Source organism: Arvicanthis niloticus, chromosome 15 (genome assembly GCF_011762505.2).
Source record: "Arvicanthis niloticus isolate mArvNil1 chromosome 15, mArvNil1.pat.X, whole genome shotgun sequence".
NCBI lineage: Eukaryota > Metazoa > Chordata > Mammalia > Rodentia > Muridae > Arvicanthis > Arvicanthis niloticus.
The window spans coordinates 73156510-73174926 of record NC_047672.1 but is presented as its reverse complement, the minus strand read 5'-3'; the positions used below and the strand labels follow the sequence as shown (position 1 = coordinate 73174926).

The following is an 18417-nucleotide window of genomic DNA, read 5'->3' as shown; positions in this document are numbered from 1 at the left end:
ATTGACAAAGAGGTTTATTTCTTGATTCTGTAACTTCTGCAGAATGGTAAGTTTCTAAAAAATCTAACACTAGCTGTAATTTTTCATTCTAAATGAATAAACAGAATTGTACCTTATTTTCATTCTATGGTTTTACTTTTTTTTTTTTAGAAAAACTTTTTACCATGCCCCTCCAAATTGTGACTCAAATAAATAAGCCCTGACCCTCCTGTTACCGAGAACATGTACATCAGGTTTATTCCCGACTTTCATGCGTGTTTAAGAGCCCTAGTACCACAGCACAGCAATTCATGCCCCCAACTTTATTTCATCCTTTTCTGAGCATGGTGCAACCCAGTGATAAATTACTTTAACAATAGAAAAAGATTGGGGATGTGTATCAGGGAATGTGTAGAATCTACACTGTAGATGCTTATTTTTGTTTGGTTGGTTATTTTTGAGACAAGGTCTCAATATATAGTTCTGATTGTCCTGGAATTCACTCTGTAGACCACACTGGCCTCAAACTCACTGAGATCTCCCTGCCGCTGCCTCCTGAGCAATGAGATTAAAGGTGTGTACCACTATGCCGGCCATGAAGATACTCCAAAGCAGCATGCTATCCATGGCAAATACATATTATTCTATTTGACAATTTAAAATAAATAAGTATACAAAAATGTTTTGAAGAATAAGAAAAAACTTGGAATTTCTAAAATTCTTTTCTCTATTACTGAATCAAAATATTCTGATAAGGATCACATTACCATTGGGTTGGGATTAAGGAAATTACCTTTAAATAGTTGTTTGCTTATGTAAGAAGCACTGCTCCCTGCAGTGTTTCTCTGCTACACTGACCCACTGGGGCCTCTACAGAGCTGTTATATTCTCAAGGACACACTAGCACATGAAAGCAACAGCAATTACAAGTGGGAGTCAAATAGAGCCCATCTGAAGCACAGGGGAGACCAGCTCACTGTGCAGCCACACAGTCAGCATTCTGTATACGCACAGAAGAGATTCTAAGTAGCTTCTGGAACCAGGAACTTTTCCAAATTCATATGAAATGTTTATTTCTTCCTACCAATTTTGGTAGGTGACATAAAATAAGCAACTTTATAGCTTTGACATAACATGAAGGCCATCTAAAAACAGAAATATTAGTAATCTCTAATGAACACTGGTGAGTTACTCCTTCCTTGGGAAGAGCTGTGTAGGCTCTTAATTCTAAGAGGATTAGTAGATAACAGACTTCACATAGATTGTTTATTAAATTTACGAATTTCAGAAATGAAATAGTGTCACATATACTATGTAACATGCCACACCCATGCAAAGTTGTGGCAATGCTTTTTGATCAGATACAGGAATATTTCTGCAGCAAACTGTGTGCATATTCACTTAAGTAGTAGAGATATAAAGGCTATAAATAGTTTTAAAACATTCAAGCCAAGTCTTGCTGGCAAATGAATTCAGGTCATGCCAAGTTTGCAACCAGAGATATTAAAAGACAAACCTGGCTTATGCTTTTCCTTTTTTTTTTCTTTTATAATACGAAATTGTAGATTGGGGACTGTGAGTTTATATCTCTGGCAGCTCCCTCTATTTCTTTCCTCCTTTATAGTAACAGGATAAATCAATTGGCATTTCATGTCTCAAGGCCTAGGTAGTTTTTTACATGGTTATGCCCTTTCCCACTAATCTCAGAACTTTCTAAAGTAAATCATAGCACAGCACAGTAGAAGGAAGTATTGTCCTCTTGGGGACTGGTACTGGTTGCAGAGAGCAGCCTCCAACCACCAAAGTTCTGCCTTGAAAACAATCTGCCTTTTAAAATGCAGCACTGTGCCACAGAAGGAGAAGAGGGCCCATCTCACGGAATTGATAGATGGGAAGAACAGTGGCAGAAATCATGCCTCTAGATAACATAGTGGGGCCATAAATACTGCAGGCTCGAGGAGTGTCTGCACAGGGCCCCGTGGAGGACTCTGACGGTACAAGCGTCACAGCTGCCATCACTCAAACCTCAGCCTCTGGGATGAGCATGTAAATGACAGCATTTGATATAAAAACATCAAAAAGTTATGGAGTGCATGCAATCTGGCTGCTTAGAATTCCTTGCTAGGATTGAAGCAAATCTTAGCAGGATCAACATGGCCCTTCATCTTTCAAGATGGGTAAATGGAAGGCTCGAGATTGGAAAAAAAAAGAGATGAACGGGTGACTTTGAGGAAAGCTTTTAAAAGGTTAGCCAGTGCCCCTCCCAGAAGCTTACCTGCTACTCTAAGCTGCAGCAATCAAGAAATAGATGTGCCTCACTCCAGACTGACACTGGAAAATGTGATGGGCAACATGGACCTACTGCCATAACAGCTACACTGGTAATTATACTTAATGCTTTAAAAACTTTTTTAGTTATGAGTAATTTTTATGATTCACTGGGGGTAGAGACACCATCACAGCGGCCCCAAAGCATCAAAGAAAAGAGCAGGAGCTCATTTGTTATTTTCTAATTTTTCTTTAAAATCATCCCTCCCCAATCAAGACTACCATTATCCACACAATCAATTTTTTTTATAGTGAGAGTCTGTTTAACTATTTCACTGGAGGAAGCTGTACATATTTATTTATCTTTTAACAATAATAATGCAAAAAATGACTATCTTACACTTAAAGTTATATTTCCATATTTACAGAACCTCCGAGAAACATTCTAGGATTCCTGGTTTACTTGTCATGGTAACAAACTGACCTACTCTTACTATGAGAGCAATATCGTAACTATGTCAAGTCTAAAAGTATTAACCTATGAGCTGTAACTAAAATATAACCCCAAGTTTAAACATTATTGTCATCTTCAGGTCAGATTAGCACCACTTAGTTCTCATGTTGTTTCGCTCCTATGCTACAGAACTTACACTATTATAGCAGTTTTCTGTTTGTGCATATTGATTTATCTTGTTATATACTGATACAAATTTGTATAATTTATAAATTGTATAAATTATAATTAGCTCTTCTCTAATAGAACTCTAGCTTATTTCTAATACTGCTCCAAGTAGATTGTTTTTATTCTTCTTGTTGTCTTACTGTATATCAGCTATCACAGAATGCCACAAATAAATGTTCAAGACAAGTGAGGAAATCTACCAGGAAAGATGAAGGTTTTGCCTTAAGTATGTTATTCCACTAAATCTCAGATCATGAGTTAAAATAAATGCTAAGGAATGGATGCAGAGAGAGACAGTCCTTGGCTAAGTTTGTGCTCTGTAGCCCACAAGAGGCATGCTCTTAGCTGAAGACTGCATGTCCAATGGCATTACACATCCTTGAATGCGGGGCTGCTCCTGGATTTCATGAAAGGCAGGCCTGATCTTTCCATGCTGTGCCTTCATGAAAAGCTGGCAGCTTATGCCCTGCTGAAGTTCAGGGGCTGAGGCCAAAGAGGCAGTGTTTTGATTCACGGGTAAAAAGCTGGGCAGGGAAGAATGCCTACTCCATCAGATAATGTTTCATGGCAGCCTAGGCAGGAAATGTCCTGGGGCTTCTAGGTTCCAAATGACATAGATGGGAATCATGGCTGAAAGGACACCACAGATAATCACTTTAATTAAGAACTGTTCCATTCTGTACAAAGAAAAGTCCTGAAATTATTCTTGGACCTGTTAAGAACAAATGAATTTGATTTTGATAAAATCAGACAACCAAAGTTAATAGATTTGATAATTATTTTATTAATAGAAATTGTTAGAGGAATGAATGTGTCCACAATATTTGGTCAGCATTGAATTATCAATTAATAAGTATGGAAATGTAGGGTTTAATGTCCACATTGCTATTGTGCCCACTGAAACTACTCCTGGGGGAAAGCTTGACATGATTATAATTTATAAGTATAATTATATTTATAATTTATAATTGAGAAAATATAATATTATAAAAAGAATTATTATGCATAGGAGGATTACTTTTAAGTATTTACTCAAATGATATTAAGGATTAGGAGCAGTCAAAATAGAATATTTAAATTAATGACCCTCAGAATATTCTATAGAATACTTCTGTAGAAGCCATGTTGCTTTTAAATCTCCCAGATGTAGGAACACCATGTTTAAGAGCAAGTGTTGCATTTTCTGTTTGGTATCTGTTTATTTGTAAAATGAGGATACCATGGAGCAATGACTTCTGCTTGGGGTTGAATCTGTCAGACAGAAATGTGATGGTGTCTCACCTATCATATCTTGTTCACCTTCCTGGTTAGAACTTCGTAGGGGACCTCTTCCAGCTTACGGCAGATGGGCAGTGACCACAGGGTAGGAAGTGAACAGCTGTTCTCCCCTTTGGTGCCTTTCTCTCTTTCAGTCCTCTCCCCATTTTCTTCATTGTAACAGCCCCACCATAGGAAGAAGTACACTTATTCTTTTTGCAATTTGTATATGTCACAAATGTTGTGACGGCCCCTAAGCCCTTCCAGGTGTCAACTCTTTTCCAGTTTTTTTCCATGGCCACAGAACAGATTTTGCTGGAGACTGTGATAAGGAAATGCATGAACAAGAAATGCAAAATACGTCAGGTTTGCCAAGATTTCCTCCTTTCCCTGGACCAACATAATCAATGCCTCAGTGCTCATGTGTTCGCCCCCCTCCAAAGTACCAATTTCTACTTTGGGGGGCATTAGGTATGTGCCTTTCCTGGCATTATCAGCTTTGTTTGACTCTGACCTTGGTCTCAGCTCTCAGAATGGTCTGCAAGGCAAAACCCTTTTAAGTGTGGTACTGGCACTAAGCAATGATGCTGTTTTTGCTCCTGTCAGTCTCCCCGGACCTCCCTCTCTCCCGGATGCTCTGTTAGGATGCATTTTTAGTTTCTTCTGCTCAGAGTCAAATGACCACTGTTGCTCTGCACCATCCAACTTGCTTTGTTTTTACAAAGAAACTCCTCTTTGCCCAAAGTGGTAATCATTTAAGGGGTAGTGTTTAATCTTCTGATTCATATATTTGATTTTATAGTGTTTTTTTTTTTTTTTTAAATCTGGGGCACGTTATAAATTTTAGTTTTCCCAAGTGGTTACAGGAACAGTACACCGTATATAGCACAGCTCTCAAAGAGCTTCTCTTTGTGACAGATGGGCCTACCAAGGACCTTGGGCAATCAACAAGGGACTGGAGATTTCTGGTTCCCATTAAGATCTGAATTGTCCATGGATTTCCCTCAGCCTACTCCACCGCCACAGAAATCAGGAATGGGTATGATCCTGAGTATAATGTGGAACACCACTCAGTCATGTTCCTCAGCCATGAATTAAACTCAATTTAGTTCCCATGTACCTAGAGCTACAAGGAGAGACATACATTCCCAGTCATTTAAGCAACAAAGGGTAAAAGCAGATATGTAGAAATGGTCAGTGTATAAGTCAAAGCAGAATGAAGTAGACATCACAAACAAAACTCTGAGGATTTGAAGGTCCAGAGACATCAGGCCCTTTAACTGACGCTGTCTACACTGATGGTCAACTTCCAGTCTGCACCTGCTTATGTGTTCCCTCAATGAGGGAAATCCCTGATAAACACTAGCAGAGTGTAGTTATGAATGAATTAGTTATGGATGGATTGCTGATGTTTATCATCACGTGAATGACAAAGTGAACATTTCCAGGGAAGGATATAATCTTTACTTTCCAACAGTGAACTTGAATTTAGACAACGTTCCGTTTGTCTTCTATTTAGTTACTGATTCTAGTAGTTAAAATTTAATCTAAAATATTTCCCAGAAATTTATGCTTAGTATAATTTTACTGCAGTGTTAAAACTGATAAAAATAGTCTCTTTAAAATAGTACTTAGTTCTTTGATGTGAAAAGGATTCAAAATATATAAATATATTCAAAATGAACTATTTATATTTTAAATTTAAACTTATCTTTTAAGATATATCTGCCATACAGAGGCACAGTCCACTCTTGTGATGAAAAATTAGGCTTTCCATGGCTGAAACCAGCCCCCACAGTTATTTATTAAACTAAGGTAATATAGATGTTTTCTATATATACATATTTAGGTTTTTGTATATTAACATATATCCTTAGAGACATGAAAATCAAGTCATAAATGTAATTTTAAACCTGAGAATTTTATAACAAAACATGTATTGTTTGTTGAAAATTCATAAAATTAAATCAATTATTTTTTTAAATTTTGCTTTATTGATAATAAATGTCGAGGCTTTTGTTTTTGTTTTTGGTATTAGATGGTTGGGTGTCTGGAGGCTATTGTGTTTTTATATTGGGGAGTTGTATATATGTGCGTTTGTATTGGGAGGTCGTGAGTGTGTGTTTTATACTGGACGTTGTTTGAATGCTTGTATTTTTATGTTGGAGAGATGTGAGTCTGTTTTGTATTGCTTTTGGTTTGCTTTAATCAGAACATCATTACGAGATCATACATGTTTTATATTTAGATATTAGTATATGAAAGAACTCGGGCCTGAGTTACTTTCTGTACAAAACATGCAAAAGTATCTTAAGAAACGAGAGTTGCCTACTTTGTATGGCCCTATTTTGAAAATTAACCATTAAGAGTGGCTGCCATGTCTGTTCTCCTTTTAAAATGAGAGTTCTGGTGTAAGGACCAAATCACAAAGGCTTTACCCACGGAGCCAGCTACTTCTGCAGCCCACACTATTTGTTCTCTATGTTGTCTGTTTATCTTCAATCCTCATTTGGCAAGTGATTTCCATTCATCTAAAGAAAGAGCTGGGTAAAGTATATTCTTATAGAGTAGCTCAATGCACGTGTCTTTCAAGAAAATTATAAGTCCAGTCTTAACCCAACTATAAAATCAAAATTTTTGAAGAATTCAGTTCACCATTGTTTTAGTTTGATTTCTGTTATGATAAACATCATAGCAAGAAGTAGTGTGGAAAGGAAAGTGTTCATATGGCTTCCACTTCTTGGATGTAATCCATCACTGAAGGAAGCCAGGGAAGGAATGACGCCATGGAGAAGCTGCTCAGTGAGTCACTTGTTCCCTGGTTTCTACTCAGCTTGCTTTCCTACATAGTCCAGGTCTGACATCAGACTGAGCACAGAAACCCCAATGGAGGAGTTAGAGAAAGGACTGAAGGGACTGAAGGGGTTTGCAACCCCATGAGATGTACAACAATGTCAACCAACCAGACCCCTCAAAGCTCCCAGGGACTAAACCAGCAACCAAGATATACACATGGAGGACCCATGGCTCCAGCAGTACAAGTAACAGAGGATAGCCTTATCTAGCATCATGGGGAAAGGAGCTCCTTGGCTCTGTGGAGGCTCCATGACCCAGGGTAGGGGAATGCTAGAGCACTGAGGCAGGAGTGGGTGGGTGAGTGGAGGAGGGGGAAGACTTAGGGAGGTTGTGGAGGGAAAATTAGGAAGGAAGATAACATTTTAAATGTAAACAAATAAAATAAACAATAAAAATGGAAAAAAATAACTGTACTGCTTGCAGTACTATGACCTTTCCCACATGAACCAATAAAAGTGTCCCACAGACATGCCACAGGCAAATCTTTTTTGAACAATACCTAAATGAGACTCCTTCAGATATCTCTGGGCTGTGCAAGTTGACAGTTGAAGATAATCAGGAAAATTATATTTCCTTATTGTTTAAGAAGCCCCCTTGTTGCCCTCATTATTATTATTTTTGACACAGTATCTGACTATATAGCATTGACTAGCTTTGAACTCACTATGTGTGCCAGACTGCCCTGAACTCTCAGTCCTCATGCCTGGGGATCCAAAGTGCGGGGTTTATGCCTTTTTAAATAAGTTCAATTAACTGAGTAACAATTCTCATTTAGCCTTCTATTAAAATCTTCAGGATATTTGAACTAGTTGTTTAGAGATGCCCAATTTTATCTGACATTGTTACATCTGCCCAGGCTTAGGAGATCTTCCCATGTTTCTCCTTGCTTGTATTCAATCCGTGTCTTTTTCTGCAAGCCTGCTCCTGACCTGTTAAGACACTCTAGTTGTCGGCTCTCAGGATACTTCTACCTAAGAGGCTGCCCACAACCCCTGCCCTTGAATTATACCAGTGTCAAGACCCACTGGGCCCTGGCACCCTGACACCTGCATATACCCATTATTTTAACAACTTGACATTGGAGAGTCCTTGTTGCAAATGTATCAAGTGCCTCCTACTGCCCCAGTTGACTGCTGTAATAACATCTCACTTTTTCTTGTAGATAGCTAAAGTTAGCTCAAGACAATGAAGAGCAAGTGCCCAGTAAGTCAGTTAAATGAATAACAGATACAAAGACCCACCAGTATTTCTCTTGGAAGAAAAAGTTTTTTTTAGGAAAACAGCTTGGAGGAAACTGTAAGATAATGGGTTACCAGGGGCATCAGCTCACACCTCTCTCCCATCCCAGAGGGAATCAACAGGGAATGGATAAAGGCCCCTAAGGCTCTAACCATAAATTCTACAAGTTGAATCTAAGGACTCAAGAGAGAACTGCAGTAAATCGATATCTCACCATCAAAATGGAAACAAGTTCTTTCATAGGAGTGGAAAAATGAAAGTTCTTAGAATATCTCAGGACACTTTTTAATATAGCTTAGCTATTGATAACCTGATGAATTTTAGCCTATAAAACTGGGCTTTTAGAATGCTGTTAATGTTAAAAACATGCTATTTAGGAATGTTCAAGTATATTTATATGCATGTAGACACAGGAATAATATATATATGTATATATGTATGTATATATGTATGTATATATATATACCAATTTAAATATGCACGTAATATTTAGTCACATTATACATATTTGAAGGGACTTTAAGATATGCCTTAGTGATGAAAGTAATTTCTGTACGTAAATCCTTGAGGTACTTGGGACTCCCTGCGATTATATTTGTTACATGCATGGAACTGCTTATAAGGGCAATACGAAAATTCCTAATTATGAATGTAATTCATCATTGAGCTCATAAATAATGATGAATTTCCTTAGAAATTCCTATATATCATCTAAATGATTATATACAATAGGCACTGACTGTGCCACATGGCTTCCCAAACAGCGGCACTGAAACTGACTGACTATAAGTACATCAATAGTATATATTTGGATATATTTGGATAATTCCAAAATACATAAAGAAACATAAATGTTAGGCTCACAACACATAACTGATTCTGCATGACTTTTAACCTGAGTATAGAAGAAATGCTTAGAAGAAACATTTATTACATGGAAGTCACTATTTTGATATTTTATTACTACAGACACGTAAAGTCTGAAATAAATCCACACACTTATGGCACATTTAGGATTTATGTGCATGCTTAGATGGGCCTTCATACCATCCTTGTCAACAGAGGGATACCAGTGCCCTCTACTTCACAAACACCTTCATACCATCCTTGTCAACAGAGGGATACCAGTGCCCTCTCCTTCACAAACACCTTCATACCATCCTTGTCAACAGAGGGATACCAGTGCCCTCTACTTCACAAACATTCACATAAATGAATAATCATAAGATACACAAAACAATTTCTGGAAAGTGTTTTAACTATAACTTTATAGTTACCACACATTGTACACAGGTAGGCAATCTTAACCCTTTTCACACCAGAAAGCTTCTAGTCTCAAAATGTAGCAAACAAATTTCCCAATTAAGTTTCTAAGCAATAAACTATAATTTCTCTAACTATACTGGTTCATTGCCAATGCTACGTTGCATTTTTTTATGTTAAAACCATCACCCAGAAAGATTTTAAAGAGGTGCCTTGTAGGTTATAAACTCAAGTCTTCATCTCTCTCTTTCTTCCCTGACCCATTTCTCCTTGATTCTGTAATGCTTCCCATCATTTAATGTAAAATCCAGGCTTCAAACCCATGCTCTCTGTTGTACAAGCTGGTCTGTACACATGTAGGAAAATCAAAGTTTGTGCTAAGTCAGATACTAGGTCTACCCAAGGAGTTCTACCTGAGCTGTTTTGTGTTCTGAATGTCATATACTGAATGCCACATTCTCTAGCCAACTCCCTAATGCTCCCTGCTACATCAGATTTGTTATTCATAAAAATAGACCTTTTTCCTTCCTACAATAAAAATAATTTTAGTGATGCTACAACTCTTCTCTCTTGAACAGAGTGAAAAACCTACTGGAATTGTTAATTTTTCTGTGATCCTTCATTGCCTAAATGTAATATTTGAAATTAATATTTGTTTCTAACAAGAAGGATACTCCTAATACAGATAAACTGAAAACCATTATTCCTATTTATTTTGACTTTTCAGTGGTTTAAAAAATAGAACACATTAATTCTGGTTAAGATCCATGAAGGTTCCTATTAAGCTATAGTTTTAAAAAAATTGTTCTTGTCAAATTATAATCATAAAAGAACTCTGATTATAAAACATGATTATTATGGCCATGCTGACAGATTGAGAAAACCATTTAAACACTCAACATTTTCTCTTTTCACTAGCAAGTTTTTTCAGTTAATATGTACTTTTGGTTTGTGCATAAAATTCTGCAGGCCATGTTAATAGGAGAAGCAATCCAAACTATATCTGGGCAGTTTCCTACACCTACACAAGCTCACACACCTATACAAGCTTACACACCTACACAAGCTTGCTTACACACCTATACAAGCATATACACCTACACAACTTTACACATCTACACAAGTTTACACACCTATACAAGCTTGCTTACACACCTACACAAACTTGCTTATACAAGCTTATACCTACACAAGCTTACACACCTACATAAGCTTGATTACACACCTACACAAACTTAAACACTTACACAAGCTCACACACCTACACAAGCTTAAATGAGGCTTGCTGATGAAAGATTAACAAGCATATGACCAGAAAACCCTCTGTGGAACAGACTACCTCAGTGGGCTCCGCTGTAGACAATGACACGCGCTTTAGAACAGGAGCTGCTGAGGAAGATGACCTTCTTCCTACCAATGGCTGCTCTCCAAAGATGAAGAGTGCAGATGGTGGAGGACTGGGGCGTGACTACAGTATGCCTGAAACCTCAGGACTTAGACAAACCTAGGTCTCATTTAGAGGACAGGCTCTTTCTTTCTGTAGAATATTCTCCTTGGAAATGTGTACAAGTAGCTTATTGATTCATATATACATGTATATGTATGTATATATTTATGTGTATATACACATATACATATTTATGAAAATTAAAAAAGAATAGAATAAATAGCAAAACTGCTACCATTTCATTAAAAGGAATATTGTTATTGGATATTTTACTAAAAGGCATATTGTTATTGGATATTTTGGATAGGAACTATTGCTTTTCAATCCAAAGCCCTTGGGAGAAATAATTTTCAGATGTAGTGATTTTTTTTTCATTAGATATACCAAAATTAAACATAGATTATTTATGTAAAACTTAAATCTTAATTAGTTTCTTTCAGCCACTAATAATTATCTTATACTACCAGTCAGAGCTTAGGAATTTGAACACATTTCTATTGTAAACCCAGCAAATATAACTATAGGATATTTCTGCCACAACATAATAACTCAATGTATTCAAAATCCATATGTATATCATTTATAAAAGTATTTCAGGACTAGAAGTCAGCTCAGGGGCAAAGGTGATGCTGCCAGTCCTGGAAGATTAGTTTGATCCCTAAAATTGACATGGTTAAAAAAAGAAAGTCAAACCCATCAAGCTGTGTTCTGACTTCCACACATGTGTGTTTGTTTACACACACATACATACACACCACGAATAAATGGGATATAATAAAAAGTTTTTAAAGTGTTACAGATTACTCATAGCACTTTAAATACCAATCAATACTGATAAGGAGTGTGAACAAACAACAGTATTTTAAAATGTTTAATTTCACTTTTTAGATTATTTGCTACCAAGACTTAACCTTTGCCATTTCTAAAAGCACCTGGAACAGTTGTACACTCTGATTAATGTGACACTTCTAAGTTACATTGCTACAATTGCTACCAGACACTTACCAATAGAAAACTGGAGGACAGATGCTGTTGTTGTGTTCAGACATGTGGTAGTCTAGAGAGAAAACATGCAAGAATCAGGGCAGGAGGACAAGAGAGGGACAAGCTTGGAAACAGAGCCACCCAGCGCAGCACTTTCTCAGCTGTTCATCCATTTTCAGCCTCATGCCAGAACATAGGCAGATTCCTTACTCCCCTTTGGGAAGCAAACTGTGAGACCCCAACTTAAGCTTTCACAGTGAACTTTTCAAGGGTGCCATGGAAACAATTCTCTAGGTCATCTTGCAAAGGCTTTTAGTAGAACTACACACAGTGCATCACCTCTTTTTACTTTATTACCTGCCTAAGAGCCTAACAGAATCTTACAAAAAGGCAACAAGACAAAAATTGTGAGATAAGAGTAATTGACTAGAGAAAGATCATTTTTAAAAGCAAATAGAGAATCACTGATCTGATATGAGCCAGGTTAAGGACACTAGGTAATCGGAACCTGAGTCCAAGCTCAGGTCTCAGTCGATGCAAGGAGAGAATTTACTTTAACAAGTTGTCCTTCAACTTCATATCTACACTTTGGCATCTCCATCACTACCCTAATATGCACAAAACAAATGCTTGTAAGCAGAAAGATATTTTTAGGTAAATAGAACTAAAACAGCTATTTTAAATGTCATAATCTTTGGGAAGTAATAAAAATATTCTAAAACCAATCATGATAATAACTATATAGTTTTGTAATTGAATTATAGAACATTTCTTAAAATGAGAGAGGGAGAGAAGAGGAGGAAGAAGAGGGGAGGAAGAGCATGAAGAAAGGTGGGATAAAGACTGGAGGGGGAGACATTATGAATAAAGGTATGCAAAAAGCCTCCTCCACACTTCGGTTAAATCTCAGTGTCATGAAGTGTTATTGGTAAATATCACTTGGGAAAGAGAAATGACACGGCTGTGTGTAAAGTTATTTATTCTTTGGAGTAGGCACACCTCCCTAATGAAACGAAAGTTAAGTTCTCATTTAGCTGGGCTCCTGAGTCCATATACTAAGGTCTGGAAGCCTCACAATACCCCACCCTTGGAAACAGCCACTCAGTAAATGCATGCTCATCAAGGCAGCATAGCATGCTGTCGTACATCTGTCTCTTTGTGATCTGACACCTTTAAACTCATGTTGAGTGTAAAATCCAGTGGAGAGGCAGCCAGGGTAAGAGGGGATGTCCTGAGACATTTCATAAGCCCTTTAGCCAGAGTCAGAATAAGCTCCTACTTTATGACAGAAATAAATCACTGGCATAGACTGATAAAGAGAATTCTAGCTGTCTTTAGTCTGAATCTACCCACCATGCCCAGACCTCTGCTTCGTGTCTTCTTCCTTCCCCCAGAGTTATCAGAGAAAACTAAACAATAATTTGAAAAGAAATCTGCTTTTAAAGTAAGTTTAACTCTCTGCCCTCAAGGATTTCCCCTTGGATAATTTCATATTAAAATCTAAAGGTATGCACAACCAACAGAGAAACTTTCTTTTAAATCCACATAAGTCGAATGATTTTATGTAACTGAATAGATTCCCAGGTGAATCATAAAACAGTTTGAAAGTGGATTCTTTGAAATAGTGGTATTACATAAATTAAAAGCACTGTGGTTATTGCTACTGCTAGTACACAGAGCATCCTAGAGAGTCCTCCAGAAGTTGTCCCTAGCTGATGTAATAACTGATATTGTGTCACATGTATGATCAAGTCACACAGCTGTGACCTCTTCTGAGTAGCAAGTTAATGCAGGAAACACTACCAAATTTCAAGAGTAACTGAGGTGACTGTAACTGTAGCTTCTGGTTAGTCATTGATTCCTTTCGATGGGATGCTGAGGACTTCTGTGGCATCTGATGCTCATATCTCATTACTCTACCCATTCATATAAGTAAAACTATCAGCTACAAAAAATAGTAGGAGGGCCTTGAAGATGAGTGAGGCTAATAAAGTGTTTGCTGTACAAATGTGAGGACCAAAGTTCAAACTCATCTAGAAGTGTGGACCTGAAAGGGCTAATCTACAACCTAAAGCTGGACAGGTAGATCCAGCAGAGACAAGTAGATCCCTAGAGCTTACCAGCCAGCTCATTAAACAGAATTGGTGAACTCCAGATCAGTGAGAGACCATAAATTAAAGTATAAGTAGAGAACAACAAAGGAAGATAGCCAAAACTGACCTCTGGCCTCCACACATACATACACACATAGGGATGTGCACTCACATGTATGTGTGCACACACAAGCACTAGAGTACACAAAAAAAAAGAATAGAGAAGATGAACTCAAAAAAGAAGATATGAAGTCCACTTGTCTATGTGTGTAACTGGGTTTTAATAATTATTACTACTGAGTTCAACCAGGTTTTTGATAGATAGTATAGTAATTATGAAGTGTTTTCTCTCACCATATCTCAGTGTTCTGAAACAACCAAGTAAGTTTCAAGCTGTATTTAAATAAATCTGGATAACTCGCTATAGACTGAGGCCTCTCATTATGTCCTCCACCCTTGCAAGTTTTCACTGAATGTAATAGACATTTATTTGGTCCAGTTTACCAAATTTTTTTTTTTACCAAAATTTTACCAATTTTTCTCTAAAAAGATTTTTTTCTCTAAAAAGAAAAATTCTTTTTGTAAAGAAACAGCAGGAAGGGGATACAGCTTAGTGTTTGAGTGCTTGCCCAGCTTGTGAGGCCCTCTGTCTGATCCTACAGCACTGCAAATAAGACTTTTTTTCAAAGAGAGGAGCACAACTCATTTCAAGTTCTGAGAATATATTTCTCTTTATCTTCCTTTTACACTAGCAAAATAATGAAGTGGCACCACCTTCATTATTAAAGACTGGAGATTGAATACCTAACAAAATGTCAGAGGACCCCACAGAACTTGTGATGGTGTAGACAGATGCTCCTATAATGCATGTGTGAAATGGCATGATACAACAACCTAAGTCTGAAGAATACAGGCTTATCAGCAGGTCCTTTATGTTGTCTTTTGCTCTCTCCTTTAAGCCCCATGAAGGAGGCCCTACTCTGTCCCAACTCACTCAATTTTGCTCCTTTGTCTAGTTTTTGGTTGATTTAAAATTTTCTTTTCGCCATATTCTTAAGTATCAGGAGCAAGAAGCTGTGCATGCAAACATCTTATAACAGGAAGACTCACACCACCAGATCTGAGATCCCAATGACCAGAGGATATCCCATCTAAGACTGTCAGCTACACTCTGCCACATCTTCTCCTACAGGGAGGTCCTGCAGCAATTGCCAGCAATTCTTAGAGCACTAGACATCTTGCCTGTGTCCTTGGCATTGAATCAAATGTTTCCCCTGATTCTCCAATCGTGTGTGTCTTTATTGTTGGGGTGATCCTTGGGGGAGAAGCCTGACCTAGGCCTGGGAACTCTCAGATCAGACCTGCAGACTTAGACTTAAAGATCAAAAGAGAAAGCCGTAACAGCCTAAGACCTTTGGCTTGTGGTTCTTTCCTTCAGTAATCCTTAGAAACTGGATCATGAAAAACAAGCTGGCTTGTTGCTTAACAAGCAACGATTCAGGGGTGGCATATTTCATCAATTCTGAAGTACAACAGCATAGACTGGATTCAATGTTGAAGTTCCATGACAATGTTCAAATTTTAGTAAATATTTTAACTGACAACAGACTCCTTCACTTTTCATCTGACTGGACTGCTTTCTATGAACACAACTTGGATACTATGTATACTTTGGTCCCTAGGAGAGTAATGCAATATAAGACTTACTGAAAATTAAATAGTTGTTATTGCTAAAACTGTCATGGCCAGGCATGGTGGCTCAGGCCTGTAATTCCAGTACCTGGGAGGCAGAGGCAGGTGGATCTCTGAGTTTGAGGCCAACCTGGTTTACAAAATGAATCCAGGACAGCCAGGGCTACACAGAAAAACCTTGAAAATTCAAAACAAGCAAGCAAACAAACAAAAGAACTATATCTCTTTGGCTCTACAAAACACATTTATTTTCAGGAAATACTTACGATGGGAATATACAACTGCATACCACTCTTATGTCTTAGAAGATTATTATTTAGACATTTTGAGACAGGGACTTGCTATGTTGGTATCCCAGGCTGGCAGCACCAACCCTCTGTCCTCTCGGCCTCATGTTGAGATTATATATTGTTATGTGAGTAAAGATTATTCTTACATAACAACTCAAAACTAAACAATTGAGATATCAAATCTAATGGTAAACACACTGAGCTGCAATTCATGTTGCTGAAATAAAATAGATATTTCAGTTTTTACTTAACATAAGAATTTGCAGAAATATAAATTTTGGCATTATATCATGAGATTTATTATTTTTATTTCCCAATGATGATACTTTCAGAAATATTACTGAATGGAGTACTTCCTAAAATAGGCAGTAATTCTCAGCTCAATTAACTATAGTAAAATTAATTTTATTTTAAGGATTACAGGTAATTAATTCAATCAAGGTATATTATTTAAAGCATACTAACAAATTTATTTTTGCAGAAAGAATCTCACTACCAGAGTCATATTTGTCTGCAGGTATTATAACACCTTGTGAGACTTGAATTATAATCACCTATTATTTTAATTTACATCTAATTAATTCTGTATGTGATCTAGTTTCAATTGAAAACTCAATTCATCAATGTTCTGAACAGCATATCCTTAATAGGCTAAATATACCTATTGCCACAAAAGGGGTATTCAAGCAGGATAAAGTAAGATCACATTGCAAAGTTAATTGGCTTCCACATTTTGATAAATAAATCTTCTCTGAATTGCACATAGAGGGGTTATCTCATCACTATGGAAGCTAATCTTTGGACAACTTTTAAGCTAGAGATTTTGAAAGACAATATGTGACACAGAGGTGAAAACACAATCCCTGCAGAGGCAGTAAAGAGCCTGGGCACCAGAAGTGCAGAGAATGCTAGAGGCAGATCAACTGAGTCAGGATAGCACTTCTTATCCTTTGCAGGGATGTGAAATAAATACAGTCCTCATGTCAGAAAGGAGGATCAGGTCAAAGCAGCAAAGGCCCATCTGCCATACAATGGTGGTTAGAGGTTGACTGCTTGTAATTAATGTTCACTGCATGTATTAATTCCAGATCTTAACCTCTCAAGCAATGGCTAGTGCCCTAAATTAAATGAAAGTAACTACTCTGGAGTCAATTGGCATGAATTACATTTAAAACAAGCTCAGTTATCAATCAGTACATTCTTTAGAAAAAAAATCCATCAAGGTTCATTTATTGTTAGGAACTAAAGTTTTAAAGTAGTATAGTAAGAAACTCTTGACTTACAGAGAGAAAATAATAATGATGATGATGAGATCAAGGCTTTATATGAGAACTAGGAAGGTCACAATTTTTTCCAATGTGACATGGATTATGTACACATGATATACAAAATCATATGTGTATCTTAATCCATCTAATTATAGTGATGAATCACATTTTGTAAGACACTCCAATGCTGCTGGTTTTATCATTGAGCTTATTACCTCTCCTAATTTTGAGATACCAAAATAGTGCAGATACTATTTCAAACTTTCATCTGAACTCCTAGAGAATAAAAGAAATGGTTGTTGACAAAAAGCATAAGGACCACAGTCAAACAATGTACTGCAGTACCACATACTTACCAACTCTCGAGGGCCATATGGCTCACAGAAGGTGACAGCATTCCCATGTATGATGGTGCCACACTGTTCTCCAGTCTCACAGTTACTGCATTCAACCCTGCAGGGACACAGAACGCACTTTCAGTCTCAGGACTAAGCAGTACACGTTGGTTTCTTGCTCCCATAGTGACAGTTACTCAACTAATTGCCACTGCATGGGACAGTCATGGTACACTGGATTCTGACAAGATTCAGAAAGCACAAAGCCAGAAAGGCTTCAGCATAAACCTTAGTTCTGTCAGTCATGTATAGTGGTGGGAAATTCTAATCTCCCAAAGTTTCCGTTTCCTCATGAATAAAATGAGGGTAGAATACAGACCCAAGTCTCGAGCAGCTATTGTGACAATTAAATGAGACACTACCTGGAAACCGACAGTGCAGAAGTAGTCCCATAATAGGCCTTAATAACTGAACATGGTATTACCAATAGTTACATAGAATAGACAGAAACCCAATGGGCCCAATACAAGAACAGTTTCAAGGGTTACAAATAAACAAAGTACTCTCCTCTTAGATAGTGAACATCTTATATAATTCTACATCTCTATAATGGAAATATGTCTCACAAATAGTTTGTGTTATGATCAATATAAAAAACTTAAGTAACTATTCTCAAGCAAACTTACACATTCACATTCCACTATGTTAAGAACAATGGAACCAGATGTAATCTACATATAATTAGGGAATATGCAGAGATTCTA

The 18417-nt window shown here is 37.3% G+C and overlaps 1 protein-coding gene across 5 annotated transcripts in view; it reads right to left on the bottom strand.

The window, feature by feature from the left end:
• Reln (reelin) overlaps nucleotides 1-18417 on the bottom strand; it is a 438704-nt gene that overhangs the window by 206409 nt on the left and 213878 nt on the right. For all 5 annotated transcript variants that reach the window (XM_076913169.1, XM_076913171.1, XM_076913172.1 and 2 more), the window contains exons 7-8: nucleotides 17675-17771; nucleotides 11997-12048 (exon numbers count right to left, since the gene is read on the bottom strand). In XM_076913169.1, coding sequence (XP_076769284.1) covers nucleotides 11997-12048; nucleotides 17675-17771 — 149 coding nt within the window. The remainder of the gene's footprint in view (nucleotides 1-11996; nucleotides 12049-17674; nucleotides 17772-18417) is intronic.